Source organism: Sebastes fasciatus, chromosome 16, assembly GCF_043250625.1.
Source record: "Sebastes fasciatus isolate fSebFas1 chromosome 16, fSebFas1.pri, whole genome shotgun sequence".
In the NCBI taxonomy this organism is placed as follows: Eukaryota; Metazoa; Chordata; class Actinopteri; order Perciformes; family Sebastidae; genus Sebastes; species Sebastes fasciatus.
In genome coordinates, this window is record NC_133810.1 from 29,345,115 (window position 1) to 29,365,633 (window position 20,519).

The 20,519-nt window shown below is 42.2% G+C and overlaps 1 protein-coding gene across 3 annotated transcripts in view; it reads right to left on the reverse strand.

Moving 5' to 3' along the window:
• Positions 1–20,519, reverse strand: part of arhgap32b (Rho GTPase activating protein 32b) — a 98,867-nt gene that overhangs the window by 75,973 nt on the left and 2,375 nt on the right. For all 3 annotated transcript variants that reach the window (XM_074610015.1, XM_074610014.1, XM_074610013.1), the window contains exon 2: positions 7–127. In XM_074610015.1, coding sequence (XP_074466116.1) covers positions 7–101 — 95 coding nt within the window. In that variant the 5' untranslated portion in view covers positions 102–127. The remainder of the gene's footprint in view (positions 1–6; positions 128–20,519) is intronic.

Here is a 20,519-nt window from a genome sequence, read left to right on the forward strand (position 1 = left end):
TCTTACCTGTCCAAGATGTCATGGCTGGACGTGGCTGTGGCTCCCAGCAGTCCTAGTGCTGCACTCCCCACCGTTGCGGCAGCCCCGCTGCCTGCCTCCATGATACTGACTCACTGCAATGAGCAGCCTGCCAGAGAAACAGAGAGGGAGGGGAGGGGAGGAGGAGGAGGATGTGAAGAGGTAGATCAGGAGGGAGAGATGCGAATGAGATTTAAGAAATCACATGTAGGGTCAAGAGGGAGGATGACGGGGGGGGAAAAGTGGGGAATAATGAGAGAGGAGACAGGACAGTGAAAAAGAGGAGGTGGTGAAAAGAGGGAAATGAACAGGAAGGGGAGCGGGGGGTGAGAACAGAGAGAGAGAGAGAATAAAAACATTAATTGTGTGTGTAGATCAGATAAGTCAGGCTGATGGAGCTTTGCAAAACAGGATTTCACTTTAGAGTTAACACATGGAGATACTGGCGCACACATTCCCGAGTGAATTAACAGTCAAACAACAACATTGGCTGCCCTCATAATCCTGCAGTCTGCACTTCAACACAGAATATCAACGGCCCATCCAATCCCATGTTTTAAAATGTCATCGACAGACGTTCACTCATTTACTGACAGCTTTCATACAAACAAGACCAGCTTGGTTTCAAATGTCCAGTCAACGTTTGGTAAATGGACTTGCATTCATATGGCACCTTTCCAGTCTTCCAACCATTCAGAGCTCTTTACACTACATGTCAGCATTCACACACACATTCACACACTGATGTCAGAGGCTGCCATGCAAGGAGCCAACCTGCCCATCAGGATCTAATCTAAACACTCATTCACACACCGATGGCTCAGCCTTCGGAAGCAATTTAGGGTTCAGTATCTTGCCCAAGGACACACACATTTCTAACAAGTCCCCACCCAAGTAAGAGATTAATAAATACAACACAATCAGACACATTAAAAAAAACACAAACTTGTTATGCAAACTTACTTTAAGATTTCTGCAAACACAACAGACTTTGGAAGGCTCTGACAGACATAAGGCACTATGATCCCAAATTAAAGTTGTACCCTATGAGCAGTAGGATAGTGGACCATGTCCCATTACTAGATAGACAGACACTTTATTTATCCCCGGGATGAAACTTGCATGTCACTGCAACAGTTCACCAATGAACCACACGGTATAAAGAAAAGTGCAAAATGTCAAACACAAGTATTAACATAAAAGTATAAGTAGTAAAAGAAGTATTAAGCATGTGTAAATTGCAGTAAATTAATGTAATTGGGGCTTTTAAAGTTAACGCCATAACGGCAATTCATTTTAACGCGACTAATTTCTTTAACGAATTAACGCAACTTGCAATTTTTTAGAGTGAAGATACTGGTATCACCTGAAACTAGATAACCTGAGGAATCCATTGGTACCAGCCATGTCATACTAGCTTGTCACGAAGGAGGCCAAATAACGCTCCAAACTTGACCTCTGACCTCCAGATCAGTGAATGTAAATGGGTTCTATGGGTACCCACGAGTCTCTCCTTTACAGACATGCCCACTTTATGATAATCACATGCAGTTTGGGGCAAGTCATAGTGAAGTCAGCACACTGACAGCTGTTGTTGTTATGATTTGAGCATATTTTGTATGCTAAATGCAGTACCTGTGAGAGTTTCTGGACAACATCTGTCAATGCAGCATATTTGTCCACTCCCATGTTGACAAGAGTATTAAATACTTGACAAATCTCCCTTTAAGGTACATTTTGAACAGATAAAAAAAATGTGATTAATTTGCAAATAAATATTTTAATGAATTGACAGCCCTAGTTGTAAGTTAAAAGGATGCAAATTGCAGTGTGCCAGAAGTGAGATCGTATGTGCTGTAACTGCCAGCAGTTATTGTAAGTCTAGTAAGACCTAAGGCCTCCCAGTCTACTAATGTCGAGACTTGGACAGACGGGGGATGAGTTAAAACGTTTGAAGGCCACTGAACGATCTCCTGTGTCACTCGGTGGAAACACCTTGGGGGTTTGAAGCTTCAGTAAGACGTGGAAGGTGTGGGAGACGTTGTTAAAGATGCTAACCAACTTGGACTGCAACCACGTCTCCGTCAGCTCCTCCAGAGAGTCCAGCTCAACTCCTCCTCCGCAGACCACAGAGCTGGTCTTTGACGTGCTTTTAGTGCATGTTCTTGCATGTGAGCGTGCCCCACTGGTTCTGCACTGCTCTCATACGGCGGTTACAGCTGAGAACGCCGGGTCCCCCTCAGGTAAACACTGTTAGCTCTGTTGTTTTCATTGTTAGCGCTGTTAGCACCGTTAGCTGTGGGCGGCTGGCTAAGCCATTGCTGTGTTGGGAGCCGTGGGGAGGCAATAGAAATGTTCCCAATCTCGCTTGGTATAAATCAGTTAGACGAGCAGTTAGCATCCCTTCTTGTGACGTCATTTATCATCATTCTTATCTACGTATACTTCTTCTCACACAGAATATGCGTTGCTATCTGTTATTTAAAACTGTGATTACTTTGGGACTCTCAACAGAGCTCATATCCTACCCACTGAATCCTCCGTATACCCATAATCACAGCAGAGAACGCTCTCCGGGGGTATTACTGCTATAATACGACCCACCAGATGACAACCTCCCAATGAAATCTAAATGTGACGTTGTCAGCAGACGAAAATAGATGTCAGGAACACAGCAGGAATGACCCAATAAAACAGGGGAGGAGAGAAAAGTCCATACAGCCTGTTTTTTTCTGTGGCAGTCAATGACTACTGCACTGTAATCCCAGGAGGATGACGCCAAGAGGAGAGAGATGGAGGGAAGGTGGGAGGGGGCGCAGGAGGAGAGGATCCTCACAAGCCACACCGAAGCAGCTGGTTCTACATCTGACAAAGACTTGCTGGGCATACAGTACGTGATCCCCAGAGCTCACTGTGGTGGGCAGTTCAGTCAGAAACTAGGGCTGTCAATCCATTCAAATATTTAATCCCATTTAATCACATGATGGTCCATAGTTAATCTGGATTAATCGCAAATTAATCAAATTTTTCACCTGTTCTAAATGTACTTTAAAGGGAGATTTGTCAAGTATTTAATCCTCTTATCAACATGGTAGTGGACAAATATGCTGCTTAATGCAAACGTATGTGTATATGTATTATTGTAAATCAATTAACAACACAAAACAATGACAGATATTGTCCAGAAACCCTCACAGGTACTGCATTTAACATAAACAATATGCTCCAATCATAACATGGCAAACTGCAGCCCAACAGGCAACAACAGCTGTCAGTGTGTCAGTGTGCTGACTTGACTATGACTTGCCCCAAACTGCATGTGATTATCATAAAGTGGGCGTGTCTGTAAAGGGGAGACTCGTGGGTACCCAGAGAACCCATTTACATTCACATATCTGGAGGTCAGAGGTCAAGGGACCCCTTTGAAAATGGCCATGACAGTTTTTCCTCGCCAAAATGTAGCGTAAATTTGGAGCATTATTTAGCCTCCTTTGCGACAAGCTAGTATGACATGGTTGATACCGATGGATTCATTAGGTTTTCTAGTTTCATATGATACCAGTATCTTCACTCTAGCTGTAAAACTGAGCCCGCTGCAACCTAAAAATCACAAGTTGCGTCAATGCGTTAAAGAAATTAGTGGCGTTAAAACGAAGCCCTAGTATTAACACACAACTGTGTACGATAGCATGCCGAAATATCTTCTTTTCAACTTCACTTCTTGCCTCCATCCTTCTGGTAGTTTATTTTTTTGACCTCCTGCTCCACCAGCAGTAAAGTTATAACGTCCAGCTCCCGCGGGATCCCGATCCTGATGGTGTCCTCTAAAGCAGAGCGCTGAACACACACACACGGCCCCGTGGTCGCACATCGACGTCAGAACTCACAGCTCGTATTAAAACACAGTCATTCTTAAAGTATCGGTACTGATAAAACAGGGTATCGTACCGTTTTTAACGACAGGGAATCATGATACTTTTCTAGTTTCGATATACCGTGCAACACTAATAATAACAAAGAGACATAAATACTCTAAATAAAATACATCTAGTCTAAAATACAGATTTTCTTTCCTCTAAAATGCAGAAGGTAATTTGACATCTTTAAGAACATTTTCTTTACTCAAAGTGATTCAGGGATCTTCGTTCTAAAAATAACAAGTATGAATCATGAGTGAATAAGCCTCCCTCTGGTACACCTTGTTTTGACCTGTGATCGTCGTGGAATAAGAACCTCCAGACAACCTTGCTGCCTGAGTCTGGGTGGAAAAACAATCAACTTCTGTGGCTCTATAGCTGCTCATCGAGTTAATCCATTCAAACCAACACAGTATTGACTAGACAACTACAGTGCGTGGCGACATCGACTGCTAAGAACAAGTGAGTGGTGCGAAGTGAGCACGAAGCCAGGCTGAGCTGTGGACACAGTTGAAATTCATCTCATGTCCCAGACTACTGTAAAGTCCTGCTCTTAAATCACACACAAACAGCTCCCAAGTCACACAGGAAGGACATGAGCTGGACCCGCCTGACATTATGGGACTGTTTTGTGTGGTGCCACCAGCATTGCACACGCTGTGGGCGTGAAAACACACACAAATCTCTTGTTATTGTGTGTAGAGGGAATCAAGTGTGTTAAAAGTGGAAGTGAGTTTGTGTATGCCAGGCAGGCAGGCCAGGCAAAGCAGGCTGAGCTTCCCACAAATACCTGATGCAGCAGAAACCCCATAAAATGTCCGACCTTGAGAGGACAGAGCCGGAGCTCTGAGGAGATTAAAAATCAAAGACTGAATAGTTTCTACACAGTAAACATCCTTCATTCTCATCAGGATGGCAGCATTACTGATGACAAAGTTGTTCTTATTAGAATCCAGGATTGTGTCTTACCACAGGAGATGTTAACTTAACAGAGTATGATGCAGCCTTTATGATTTTATTAAAGTGGAAGTGATTTACTAAATGGATTTCCACTCTGATGAACAATTATATAACAAACATGACAGCATTTAAAAGGAAAAAGAAGCTTTGTTTCATGTTTCGTGTTGCAGTACTCGAGCCTGTAACATCACCGGGTTGGTTGGCTCGGCTGAGTTACACAGATACGACGGTAGAGGCCGTGAAAGACGGACACTGAGGAGACACGGGACAGAAGAAAACAGAAGAGAGGATACTATTGTATGAAGAGCCTAAGTCTTAAAGAGAGAGATAGATATTTACCTGTTTGAATTGCTCCATGAATCACACATTATGATGTTTGTCAATTTAAATTTTGCAAGTCAAGAAAGTCTCAGTTTGTTGTAAAACTGTTCAGACTGTGAAAATACGTCATAAGAAAGACGATGGATTGATTCATACATTGATGGGGTGCTATCATCAGTGGATAACAAAATCTAGAAATGAACCTGGTACCAGAAGTGAATGGAGCCGAGTCGAGTCGAGCGGAGCGGTACCATGCAGTGGAAACGAGGCATAAGTAGTACCGATTTCTCCACCCAACCCTACAAAGAATGTCTGATGACCACAGCCCGTCCAGTGTAGCCCCCTCTCCCTCGATTGAAAGCACCGACCATTCAAACATATTGATATGCAAATCAGGCAAGGCTGTCTCCTGGGCACTTCAGGGCCCATTCTCAGAGCACCCGGCAACCGCATTCAACTTTCCGTGGATGTCTGCAGTGTGCCCGACTGCAGAGCTGAATGTCAGCAGTATGTAGCCGTGTCATGGTTTCTGATATGGACAGTAGAATAGCAGCTTGTAAAGCTTGTTGTGCTGACGTATCAAGAGGGAATTAAATCACCGCAGAGCTTCTCCCCTAAAGACATAATTTACCACCTGAGCAGAATGCACCTCCATCTGTGGCAGGGCTCTGAGGATGCACTGATAATTGGCTATGACACTGTCAGAACTACATTAGAGGTTTCTTTTTCCTTTGTTCTTCTGTCTCCATTACATCCACATTGTCATCAGCGATTAAAACTCATCTCTTCAGGACAGTGACACACATCGTTAAACAGCTGCTGCTTTCTTGTCACATCTGCAAAGTCTACTTTGGACGTAGTCTCTGATGTCACCCACAGGTTTCTGAAGAGCTTCAAAAATGAAGGTCAAAGTGGGCGGCTCCCGGCTACTCTGTGTAGCGGGCTAACGTTAACCCTGCACTGTGGCGCCGACGGTAGCCTACATGCAGATGAACAGAACCCGGTCTGTCTCCATGCTGCAGTGCACGGAGCTCTGTCAGTCAATCAATCAATAGATGTAGCTTCATTTGTCACATGAAATTGTACAAGGTAACTCCAGTGACATACATCCCATCAGCTCCTTCGATTAGTGCATTAACATTATTCACCATAAAGTACTCGCCTCCTCTTTTTAGAGGCCTGTGTTCTGTCAGATCGGTTTATAGAAAAAGAGTCACGGTTGAATGGCGCCGTCCGGTATTCCAGGGTTTAGCCACGGACATTACAGTTCTCGATATCCCGTTGGAAACGGAGGTCCTCGCTCGTGCATTGGCCAGCAGGAAGCAAGGCATATTATTCGTCCGATATGTGCATGAAAATATCTCCAAAGGGCACCAACATCACAAACACGGATATACAGACAGCTAGCGGCTGTGACGGCACCCACCTGTCACTCAAAGCTACCTTAATTATGCATAACTTTAACCCTTAATATAATTTAAGTTTCACCCCACGTACAGTTGTCATGAAAGGAGAAATCATCTCTAGAGACCAGGATGTAAACATGTATATTTCTGCTGTAAAGTTGTGCATTTTAACATCGATGGGGATTGCCAGCCTCAAGTGGCCGCTGGATGAACTGCAGTTTTTGGCACTTCCGCGTTGGTTTCACTGCTCAGCACCGGAGGTTGTCACTTGAGGCTCACACCTCGTCTACACAGGCTGTGCAGTGAAAGCAGCACATTAGCAGCAGCAGCAGCTTCGGTCCTCCGTCAGTGTCACACAGGATGTGTTCAGCCAAAGTGCAATTCAATTGTAATTCTTGGGATCACAGTATAGTTCAAAATCAATTCTAAATTCAAAAGAGGATTCAGTGAATGTGCTACCAGATTTATCTGTGCATGTTTATTTTCTGTAGCAGACATGTTGCATTGTTCACATCATCACTGAAGATTGCTCGTAACTGACAATTACCTTTTGTTGTACAAACATGAGGAAATCTTTCCTGTAGCCTGTTAGCGTGCAGCACATTGGAAACAGCCATCAGTCATGTTGAGCTCCTTTCCTCCACATTTTGTTTGATAAATCATTTTGAGAAACATATTTTGGATTGAATTACCTATCTAAAGCTGTATGGAATCATCTCGTGTCCTCTCACTCTTAATGGTAACTGTATCCAGCCTCTGTCCGACCCCACATTTACACCGACACCCGGCATTTTTTGTTCAGTGAGGCCAGAACTACACTCAACATTCCTGTAATTGTGTCAAGCCCCATTCTGTGCAACAACAACCTTGAACCCTGCCAGCAACAACGTAAAGTCTACAGTAGAGTATGTGGAGAAATGTCTTTGTCTGCTATTGTTAGGAGGATCCTCGTAGAAACATTTAGAATGTGATCTGCGATTAGTAGCACTCACATTGATGTTTAGCAGCGTGCATATTGCAACTAGCTGCTGAATGCACATGCAGTCTTATCCATGCATCTAGTCTTTATTCTCTATTCAAGAAGTTGTCTATGTGCAGCAGTAGAGCAACTAGTAAGGTCGCCTGGTGATAAGAGAGGGAATCTTCTGAAAGGTCACTCAAAGGTTGCCGGTTTCACCCTTGAGGAAAAATATCTGTTCTGTCAAAATGTCCCTGAGCAAGAAACCGAGTTCTAGTTTTATATGATACCAGTATCTTCACTCTAGCCTTAAAACAAAAAATCACACGTTGCGTTAATTTCTTAAAGAAATTAGTGGCGTTGAAATGAATTAGCGTTAACGTGTTATTATGGTGGTAACTTTGACAGCCCTAGTTCTTACCAGACTTTCACACCAGAGACAATGAAGCAGACAGTTTGCATGTTGAATCTAGTTAATTATGTGCGATCGAAGAACCAGGTGGAAAATCCAGACAGTCACTTGTGCAGATGTTAGGAAACGCTTATCTTTGAAGTTGCTTTGAAAACAAAGGCCTTCCTCTGTGTACCGCCACGCTTGTGTTTGGTTTGAAAGCCCTGTTAGTCACAGACGCCTGTTTAATACGCTGGCATGTGGTCGGGTCTCAGGAGATGAAGCAGAGGATTTGATGACCTAGACTACATTTGGGTTAGCATCAGGAAAGCTAATCTCCCAGGCAGCGGAATATGAGAGGCTGCCAGCAAAGGACGGAGCAAACCCACTCCACCGTGAACATGGCAGTAGTGGTGTATAACTATATATATATTACTACTACATCTCTGGCATTGTGACATCCCTCCTGGCAGGAGAGACAATCCAAAGAAAATTAAGATACGAGTCACTCAGCCTTTTACAAAATGCATCCAAGTAAAGAAATTAACGACATTGAAGCTGACTTGGAAGCTCTGGGTAATAAAACTTGTCCTGATAATTAGCAAAGCTAAAATCTGATAAGGCATCGACTCACAGCGGCTCGCTGTGGGACGACCACGCTTAGTGAATTACCAGAGAAGATAATGCAATAGAAGGTGAGATGTGGATCTAAATTACCAAGTTGAAAAATGAGCAGCCTGGAGAAGCAAAGAAAAGACAGCACGTGGATTTATATGCACCGTAATGATGCAACTATAACAGCATGCTAATGGAGGTTATTTCAATTGCTGTGTAAACATCTTCATCTAATCAGAATAACTCAATTGACAAAGAGTCGGGTTACTTGTCAATCTTTTGAGTAACTCTTGCCACGTACACTACAGACTAAATGGTGTGTTTGAAAGAGGAGCAGCTTGGCAAGACACAGTGGAAAAACAGCAAAACCTCCTTCATGTTAAAACAAATACCACAAGCAACAGGAAATTAATACAGTGGTCTGTGAATCCATCAGTTTACTTATTCATATTCTCATTACAAGCCACATATTTGTCCACTACGTAACTTGAGCAACTATTAAACAACTTGTGTAAACTCAGGTTACTAGGGATTACTTTGCAGTCCTGGTACTGCAAACTATGGAGATGCCTTAAGTGAGCTATTACCTTAACCTGGGTATTCACAGTAATCAGGTTTTATGTGTGTGCAAGAGGACTAAAGGGTACTAAGGTCAGATTCACACCTTAAAGGTCCAGTTTGTGTTCACAAAGACAAAACTCAAACGGTCCAGAAATTGTAAACACAACTCACGTGGTGGAAATGTTATTTGATTATCGGTCAGACGTTTGGCAGGTAAAGAGACGATAGAGACAATAAAGCGCTCCTAATTGTCTAGCTGGATATCGTAAATCATGGAGCATCATCGGATTCTGTTCATGTTGATCTGGAGCACATATCAGCAAACGTTAGTAGAGACAGCAGGTATTACATCATTTATTAATGCAGGCATTTCGAGCAAGACGCTGTCATCATCTTCAGCCCGTATGTTAAGGAGGCATCTCACTTCGTCGTGAGTACAGGTTTGTCCCCTGCCGCACGACATTTTGCTAGTAAATGCGCTATCAGCCACCGGTAACCAAAACAGAAAAAGGAAACATTCTTTTAACCCATAACGCATTAAATGGTACGCTTCCAGTGATTGGTTTGAATGGTGTTCACACCAGAAATGAACCGCTCCCGACTTCACTCGACAGCAGACCGAGACCTCCTCTTCATGGTGGACCAGGGAGCGGTTGTTTGGTGCGCACCAGAACTGCACCACAACCGGACTAAACAAGGCTGGTGTTAAGTGACCGTGAAAAAAACAGTAATGTCACACAACCTCTTTCATATGCAAACGGTTCGGCTATCTAAGGTGTGATAAACCAAGGAGCAACGCAGCATGTCAAATTGTTTATCAGCCGACACTAGTCTAGTCCAGTGTATTAACCGGCAGATGGCCGTGTTTGTGGTTAGGTATCAAATTTCCAAGAACCGTGGATTCAATGATCGATAAGGAATACAATTTGCATCCCTAGTAGCAACGTCTCACTCTCCGGTACATAACACAGATGAGCTGTAGTGAACGGTGTCATCTTGCAGCAGAAGACACAACTACTTGAAGCAGAGTGTTCCTCAAAACTAAAATGGGGGGTTTCAGATGTAATTGTTGTGAACTCTAGATATGGAGCTACGTCATACTGCCACGTGGGGAAAGAGCCAGACTGTCCATTAGCAGAGCGGAGAGGATTTTCTCTGTGCTGTTCCGCTTTTGGGACGCTGGCCAATCCTCTTGAGAGATCATTTCCCACACAAATACATACTGTACATACATAGTGAATACATTCCTGTTTGACCATCAGGTGTTCAGTCAAATAAGACATTATACTACTTTTATAATTCATTATACTCACTGTTGTAATGAATTATAATGGGATTATAAATAACTAAGTGGTTATTGTTTGCTTTAAACCAAGTAAAAAAAAAATCTAAATATATGCAAAAACAACATACAAAACTTTAATTTGTACTTTACTATGAGAATTATAATACACTATGATCCAGCAACTATGAAGTACTATGATACTTGACCTTATAAGTCATTATTAAATGCTTTTTAATGTGTTATGATTGTTATAAATCATTAGGAATATTTATAACTATGATTATACACCGCTATAAGCTGATTATAACGCATTATAGGTATGTTTATAATGCATTATAGACATGGGCGTCTGAGAAAATGTTAACGTTATGTCAAATTAAAACCTCTATAAAAAATATGTTAATATACTGTATATATATGTATACTTTTGTAATAGTCCCTTTGTTTTCATACATGTTTAATTAACCATCTTTTTTTACATTTACATTTATTTTTTAATTATTATTTACTACCATTTATTATTATTATTACTGTTTTAATTATAATTTATCTATTCGTTCAATTATTTGTTGTTATTTTCTCAATTTTGTCTAATTGTTGGGTGTCTGGTTGGGTGGAGGGTTGTGAGTTTGTTGGAATGTGTTATAAGTTATAAAAGAAAAAAAGACTGTATGACTAAACTAAGTTTGATCAAAAGCAGCTGTATGAATCTTACATTCCATTCCCTCAAATAAATGAAGCAAAGTCTAAACAATAATGCCAACGATGAATTCAGTCCTTCAGAATGGCAGTGAATGGTTGTAAGCCTGATCAAGTGGAATAGTAAAAAATACCAGAGCTGCCTCTTGTATCTGAATTATTCACACAGACCTCTCATCCTACATCCACTTGACTGCTTTACTGGAAACTATTATTTTAATTGCAATGTTGACTTGGCAGCAGCTGTACATTCTAATCACTTGGCACTTCAGAAACAGAGCAGAGATATAAGACAGTGAGAGAAGAGTGTCAGGCTGCTTCCAAGCTTCAACCGTTGCTATGGTAATCAACATCTAAATCACTATTCCATTACTTCATTTGTATTTTTTTTCGTATTATATATGTATGTAGTAATAATAATGTATAAAATCCCCAAATAACCCATGAAATAAGGAATAATCCCACAACATTATTCATTACTCATAATCAACATTAATTATCATTAGTTATTCTTAGACGGACTTCGCTGTTTGTTGTGTGTAGAGGTGTGTACAGTAGAGCGGCAGCGGAGATGGAGACAGACAGAAGAACGTGTCGCTCTGCGAAGCTTCGAATACTTTTGAATATTTCTCCCTTGGGGTGTAACCATACGTTTTTACAACGATACGATACGATTTCCATGGTTCCGATACGATTCAAGGACGATATTTGGCTCATCCAGAGCGATACGATACGATACGATTCAATGATTTGAAATCAGTGGTTTAACCTGCTGCTTCTGTCCTCATTTTCAATATAAACGGTAGATCAATAATACAGAGATCAACCGCTGATAGTCATCAGACAGCTTGGGACAGAATCATTCCTAAACAAACGTTGTTTAAATCTGCTTATAGTAATCAAGTAGTCCACCTACAGTGTTCATTTGGGGTATTTTCATACAGAAAACATCTGGAAAAACATTTTAAAACTATGTTAGACTAACGTTGGTTGAATTTCTGTTTTGTTTTCTACTTTACTCCCGTGATAATCTACCTCGTCTGCTCTCTGTCTGGATACGTGAGGCTGATGCTGCTTGCACGTAGATATCATGACGGGGGAAAGGAAAGTAATTTTTTCTGAATGAAAAAACGACAGCGCACAGGGAAAGCGCCGGTGGGTGAAGCCGCATTCGTCAAGTGGATTGATAGCGTCTGAAACTCTGCCGACCGGCTCCGCTACCGGGTGAGAGAGCGAGGAGTCCAGTGCGACGTTCGTCTGCATGCACGCCATGGATGCGTGCTCGCGCTGCAGAGCGCAGAGCTGGCAAGCTGGCGCACGTCTGGAGAGTGAACCGGAGTAACGTTTAACATTTCTTTACAAATAAAAGTGCTTAAAAAACACTTTCATACAACGTTTGTCGTCCTTAAATACAAGGTGCAAATCCTTAGTATCGATACAATCGATACAATCGATTTTTGCGCCTCAAATCGATTTTATATCGATATACGTCTCCCTAAAAGGACAACTTGCCGAGTACCTATCGATGTAGTTGGATCGTAGGAATATAAATCGATACTTCGATATAGTAGATGAATCGTTACACCCCTATTTCTCACCAACGCTTTGATGCCCAACAGCCCTAAAAGAGAGCTAACTTCCTTGACGCTGTGGGCTTCATGATGTGCTCTCTCTCTGTCCTCTGCAGTGCATCTGTGCAACGGCCTGCCATTGAATGATTCTGTCTGAGTGAGAAGTGTTTTGTCGAGGCGTGTCACCACCACTGTGTAGACAGAGGATGAGTGAGAGGGCACGGCGTGCTGACTCACTGTCACAAACACTAATAAATAAGTGATTTATCTGGGATCCTTCCACATAAATCTCCCAGAAAGCTGTGCTGAAAATACTGGCGGGTTCATGCTGAAACTAATCCTCTGTCCAACGTGTGGCATCTCTCTTGTCAATTATCTTTGACAGCGTTTGCGACAACAGAAAGACATGCTATAGCACAAACCCACGGCTCACTGATTGGATGCTTCCCTGCGTGACCTGTCTTCATTACCTTCCCTCCACCTGCTCTGATTAATGAGGCAAGAATAGCTCGCCAGTGCCCATCTCCGTCAGCAAAAGTGCATCACTGATCAGGCTTTCACACCGCAAACCATAAAAATGTATCAGTTTGTGCCAGGTTTATGTTTTAGTCCATTAATCTCCTGTTCATTTGCATAGATTTACTAATGACACGAACAATAAACATCATACAGAGCAGCTAAATCCATCAACTACAAGTATGGCCCTATGTCCACTTGTCATTTCAAATGACTCGCATCCAGATCAAATCAAAATGCAATTTAAGACACGTTAGCCTCTTGCTGTATCTATGTTTGCCGGACCACTAATCTAATTGCACCAGTCTTGTTTTTTTCCATGCTACATGCAAATCAGCAAGGTACTACTGCAGTCCAGAGGGAGATGGTAGTGCACCTGAAGCTGTTTGGCAGCCAGCAAAAACACCAGAAGGAGAAGAAGAAGTTGTGCACTTTAACAGTTAGATAGCTACACAACACAAACTCACAGAGGAATTGCTCTGATGAACGACTTCACTCGTTCTACTCCCTCACGTCTTACTGTGATATAAGAACTGGTGGTTAGTCATCTTAATCAACGTGCACACAGTGAGACACTGGATAAGAATATGAACCAGCCATTTAAATACAGAAACCCTGCAGTGTAGTTCTGAGGGTTTCTTACTGTTGTGCTCCATATACTAACCCAGCCAGTATGATATTGACCGTACTGACAGGCACTGACCCTATTTCTGTCACTGGTGCATATTCATGAGGTAATTTGGAGCTCTACAGGATTTAGGGCATGACGAGGCAGTCTGCTCAGTGACATTCGCACCTTTCGCTGTTCTCTCGTCGTTGCAGCTGGAGACGAGCGCCACATCCTGCATTATTACGGTTTTAAAATGCTGCCAAATGCAAAGGAAACATAACTATAGATAGCATTAGACATTAAACCTGCAGTAGGCAGTATATTTTTGGCATCATTGGGCAAAAAATCAACCTTTCAGCATATTGTTATTCAAATGTTCTGAGAGAAAACTAGACTTCTGCACCTCCTTATGGCTCTGTTTTCAGGCTTTAGTACATCTAGCCCGTGACGGGAGACTTTGACCGATCACAGGTCATTTCAGAGAGAGAGAGAGAGCGTTCCTATTGGCTGTTCAGTCAACGGAGGCAGCTGTCAATCACTCACCAACTCTGATCAAACGGTCAAACTAGGCAGCGCTGATCAAATATGAATCAATATTCTGTTGCTGTAATGCCTATTTCTCTCCTCAAATGTTTTCAGAAACATCTTGTAGTGTACTGTTTAGCTGTAACATGAGAAAGTTTGCTCCGGCTGGTGGGCGGTGCTTGGTATTTCCTCAACTGATCTCAACATGGCAAGTCAAGTCAAACTCGCTGACTCAAGTCAGCGGGGTAGAAGCCAGATTGTGGGTAATCTTGTACGTTAAACAGGAGGTCAACAAAACTATCAAAGGTCAAAAGGTTGTACTTAGAACATACATTATATGACAGTGATGATTACTTGTGGACTTTTTGTCCAATATTTGAAGACTTCTTTTGTATAAACTGGCCATTGGTGGTCATTAGACCATGTTGGTGTCCACCGACCCCACCGGAGTCAGCCAGTCGGCAGTTCGCTATCCCCAAGACAAACTTGAGACAAAAATCAATGTGTGACGCAGCCTTTTTTTTTAAACACTGTTTTTTATCTGCCCTCCTTTGCTTGTCATCTGATGCCTTCTGCAGTCTACTGTCTTCAGCCTCTAGAGACCGGATGTCAGGAGAGTGACCTTGTTAATGCAATTCACCTTCATAAGATGAATACAAAGTCTGTCTGCCAGGGGACCGTGTTGGGTATCAGAGTCAGGTACTTTATAGACAACTTAACAGTGCTAAACTTCAGGGTTTGAGTGTGACACATAAGTTGGATTTTTTATGAGTCAGTCAGTCAGTCAGTCATAAAGCCCCCTTTTTCTATAAACATTGAGTCATTGATTGAACACTGGAATGACTCCCTCCCTGTAATGTGAAAGGGTGGGCAGCTCAGCCGATCCCACTGAGAACCACCACCTCAGTCAGCTCGTGGTTTTGGTTCGTCATCGATATGGTTTGAGTCTCGACAGCTAGCCAAGAATATATGAAGATCGAGCGCTTGCACAAATAAGGTATCAACAGGCATCCTGTTATGACACAAATTTGACCTTAATGCACCCAGACAACATGACACCCATCAACCTAAATAGCAAAATGGGGAAGGGGGTATAGAGTCGTGTTGGAAAGTGGGTGTCCAATGAACGGTCTCAGTGGACGAGACGCACAAGTGTGACCCACTAGACAACTCTGCTATAGGGGAGGTTTTGCATCACTGGGCCTTCGGTGTCTGGAGCCCCAGGGCTTTAGAGCGTCCTGGAGCACAGGGGAAAAACTCTAGTACACTACAGTATGAACAAAACACAAAGAGCTTAACACAGAAGCATGGACACTGGAAGGAAAGTAATGACATTAAACTATTTCATAAACATTGAAAACAAAAAAAAAATACCTCCACTCATTAAATCCATGCTCTACTTTATGACCGTGGTGATTATGTCAAAGCAACGACTAATATGCCTATTTGGAAATGAATACCTCCGCTAAGTGTATTTCATCGATGTTGCAGCCAGTACTAGTTGGGTGTGTTTTCCCCTGAGAGTTAGTACAATCACTTTGTGAGAGCTCACAAAGTGATTGTACTCCTCTACGGACTGTATTTCCCAGCCAACGTTGTCTAGCTTTACTTTTCACCCTCTCTCTAACTGGGATTGTTGGTACTGGCAGGAGTAGAAGAAGTAGACTACTGAAAACTTTTTTTTCTGAAGTAAAATTATTAATTATTAATCAGGGCCGTCAATCGAATCCAATGGAACAATCCCATTGGCTGTTGGTGGAGGGAACCAGGGCGAAGCTAACTTCCTGATTGGCCTACAACAATACGTCATCCCTGGAGCATTCTATAGTCATAGTCTTTTGAACTTTCTTTCCTCCCTGGCTATGTTCTTTGCTGCACTGACCCAATTTTCCCCTCAAGGATCATAAAATTCAGGTTTTACCGGTTCACCCAACAAAAAAAAATAGACTGGAAACTGAGACCAAACTTCGCCTCACTACTACAACTCCAGGAAAAAGGAACTAAAATGCTGACAGACTATGAACTGTGAAAATCTGTGAACTCAGGTACCGGTTGTTCTGACAGCTTCCAGTGCTTCCTGGATGCTTTCAGCACCTTGTCAGAACAATCTGTTGAACGTCGACACTTTTGGTAAGACAGTGAGCTCAACATTCAGCTACTTGGCTTCCCCCAAAATGCTTCCAAGTAGTTTCACACAACTCGCTGCCAACAAAGTCCTGAATGAAAACCCCGTTTTGTAGATCCGATCTCATTATCCTCCACTGAGCCATTGTGGAAATACTCTGGCAACTCACTAATCAGTGACTATGTCAATGCCAGGATTGTTTACGGGGGAATGGAATCTTCTTTGGGAATGTCACGGCATCCTCAGAGGCCTGCGACTGAGCACAGAGCGAGATGCTTTTTCACACTCAAAATGAGAGAGTCTGTGGCTCTGTGCATGTGTGGGACAAGGCTTGAGGATAGCAGCGTATGCATTATGCATAATTAATGAACAAGCGGAAAGGGTCACAATGGATGCTCAGCCACGCACAATGCGTCAGTATCTAATGCTGGAGGTCAGAGGTCACGTCTGGCTTTGTGCGAGGCCGCCAAGGATGAAGACAACAAGGAGACCTTTGAGAGTGCGGGAGGTTTCATGTACATAGCAAGACAACAAAAGGAAGCGGTTGGTTACGTAACAGCAGAGAGAGGACAGTCGGTCTGCTCAAAGATTTACATTTTATTTGATATAAACTCATACTGTGGAATTCATTATTGTGCATTTATTATACATGTATATGTATAAATATTTGGATAAAAGCCTGACACTCCTTTATCATTGCCTGTATTGGACACAACAAGCTACTGACCAAGACCTGAAAACATATCAAACAAAGATTTATCTTTATTAGAATGGTGTTTTTGAGGCCATTCAAAAGTTTAGAAACATAATGTTATGTGACTGTAAGTTGATAGAAACTACCTGGACGGTATGACTTATTAGGGATGCACCGATTCTCCAAATCCACGATTCAAATTGACTTTTGATTTTAAGGTCACGATTTGATTTTCAATTTAAACATGCCATGCCAAGATGAGAAAAAATAGACAGGGCCCTACAGAGGGCCATTCGCGTTTTTGCGTCAGCCCCCGTAGTTCGTCTACACACGGGAGAGGCTTCAGTCGGTTGCAATCTGCAATCTCACCGCTACATGCCGCCAGATCCTACATACTGTTCCTTAAAGTCCAGCCTGATGTTGCCTTACACATGAATGATCCCAGTCAATTCCACAGCTTATTAATTAAACACTGGTATCGGATCGGTACTCAGTATTGGCTGATACCCAAAGCCCGGGTAACGCTATCGGTATCGGGCTGAAAAAGGTTGGATCAGTGCATCCCTATAACTAGTCCTTAAATGATGCACAGGTAGCAGCATCCCTGTTGCGAAGGAAAGATGACGACAGACTATTTACTGATTGGAACTCATGACACACCTGATGCAACAGCACAGAAAACTGGCACCCATCTTTCTTACAAAACTGTAACAGATACAAAAAGACCATTAATAATTCACTTTCTGCAAGCAAAGCCACCGCCGTCATCCAGCAGGGGAAATAAATAAATAAATAACGTCAAGATCATTGGTGTGAAGTCTAAAATCAGAACACATGTATGCTTTCCCTAATGCCCGGTTCAGACTACACGATATAAGCCCGATATAAGCCCGTATATTAAGACGCTGGTGCCGGGAGAGTGTGTATTATCGGAACAAGGGGCCGACGTGTAGTCTGTTATGTGTCACTGCCAAGTCACAACAAGGATTTCTGACTCTCAATCGTCTAATCTGACGTAGTGACCATCGCAACCGTCAAAAATATTGTGTAGTCTGATCCTGGCATTACAAAGTGAGCATCCCGATGTGCTTATTGAACTTTGAATAAGACAAACTGTCTACAGCCACGCTAGCCGCTCTGTTCACCGTGTTAGTTTAACATGTTAGCACACTAACATTTGCCAATCAGCCCTTAACACAAAGCACAGCTGATGGGAATGTCATTAGATTAGCAGGTATTTGGTCAATGTGGTTATTACAATTCATCCTAAAGGGAACATGAGTGAACTATTTTTCATGGCAATCCATCCAATAGTGGAAGTGACCACTTAACGCAGTTATAAGCACCAATTTGCACAGTCTGTTCTTCTTTGTATGTCTCCTTCACTGCTGGAACCTGAATCATCATGTTTTCACCTCAGCTCAGAGTCCAATGCAACAGCTTAACTCGTGAGACAAATGTGCTGCAAGTCTCCCAAGATTTGCATCAGCTGTAAGCAGCGACGACTACTTGTACCCTCTGTCTGTAAAGATATGGCTAATCCTGAAGTTACCACAGCAGTAAATCTGAAATCGTTTGAGTCTTATCTACTGCACCACAGTGTGTTGTTATTTCAGCTGCAGCTGGCTGTCCAGACTTGGAACAGTAATGTTAGTTTTAGTCCTAACCTTGGTCATGTGAACACTGTTGTTGAGAAAATTAGTTTAAATCCACACAATTACAGTATCCACAAATTATATGCTGTATATATTCCAGCATTTCATTATTTTATTAAGAGCTAATCTGCCCTGAGTCTAAGAGACTGTAGGTAAATGATCTGTTGAGACGAGGCCGAACATCCTTTAAAAACAACTCCCATTCATCTGCTGCAGCGATACAGACAGAGAAGAGGAGCTGGTCTGATGGCAGTAATCACCCGGTACAATGGCCTAGACATGGCAGCCTGAAAGTACATTTCTTCAAGTGGTTTGAATATAAACGTTATACTGTGGTATATATCAGATAAAAAAAAAAAGGCAGTGTTTAGTCAGTGAAAATAATTCACAATGAGTCATCTGATGAGTAATTTATGCTTTATAGTGTGTCTGTTATATCTATTTATCTGTAACATTTAATCATCTGGCTCTAATGTCCAGTCAGCTAAGAGTAGAATAATTATCACCATCGCAATTACAGCATCATTTTATGTGAATCATGGCCCAAATAAAAGCTATTATTCTAAAACGAACAACTTATTGAAATACCCAGACCCAAAATTACCTCTATTGCTCATGTCTATAAAACTCAACAAGTTATGATTGACACTAATTGTTATGATAATTGTGTGTCTAGCGTGATGAACTCAATGACACATCGAAAACGCACTAAAAATACGTTGTTGAAAGTCGTGCTGAGTGTCACAAAAAAAAGGAAAAATGTACGTCTATGTACGGAAATCAAACAGATCACATGTTGTGACTATTTCACAAACTGCCGTGTGTTGCAAACACACACAAACACGGCCAACTGGGCAGACACCGGTATATTTCCTCCCGTGCACTGAACCATGACCCTCAACAGTAAAATACATAATGAACCATGGCTTGTAAACTGTTCCACCCTGATCACGGTGGAGGCAGAGATGTAATAGAGTTTTAGAGGCATGTTGCTAGAAACTAATTAGTCATGCTGACCGAGAAATGTTGCACAAGGGAGATGACTGGAAAACATCCTGAGAAAACTCAACGTGCCCTTGAGCAAGGCTTTTACTACCCAAAAAGTTCCCCTGGAGATGATGCTCAATACTATAGCAGGGCAGCATGGATATGAGAAAGTCCCTCCCTGTCTGTAGTTGGTTTGCCTAGTTAAAGAAGGATTAAAGGCCTCCATGCATATCTGATTAATCCGTAATCTAATACAGGGAGTGAAGCATCAGAAGAGCATTGGAACTGTGGATCAAATAACATGAGAGAGACTGGGTAGCTTTTAACACAGTCCCTTATGGAGCACACCTCATTTAGGATTCAACATTTCAAATGAAATCATTTTTAAAAGATAAGGATGATAGAAGCAGTGGAGCCCTGTTACAGTATATTCACTGAAACGGGGCTCTTGTTTCAGGGAAGTTGATGGTATTTAATGGTGTTTTCATATTAGGTACGATTGATCCGTATCGTGCCCGAGTATGATTGCCCCCCTTCCCTCGATGCTCAGCTTTCACATTAGTAAAGTTATTCCGTACGGAGTACACTTGCGTCATCACCCACATGTATTTGTTTATGTTGAGATCAGCTGTTCTAGTGGCGGACCAACCCCGGTTTGATTGAAATAAACTCTTATTTCACCGAGTTTGATGTGAAAATATGTCG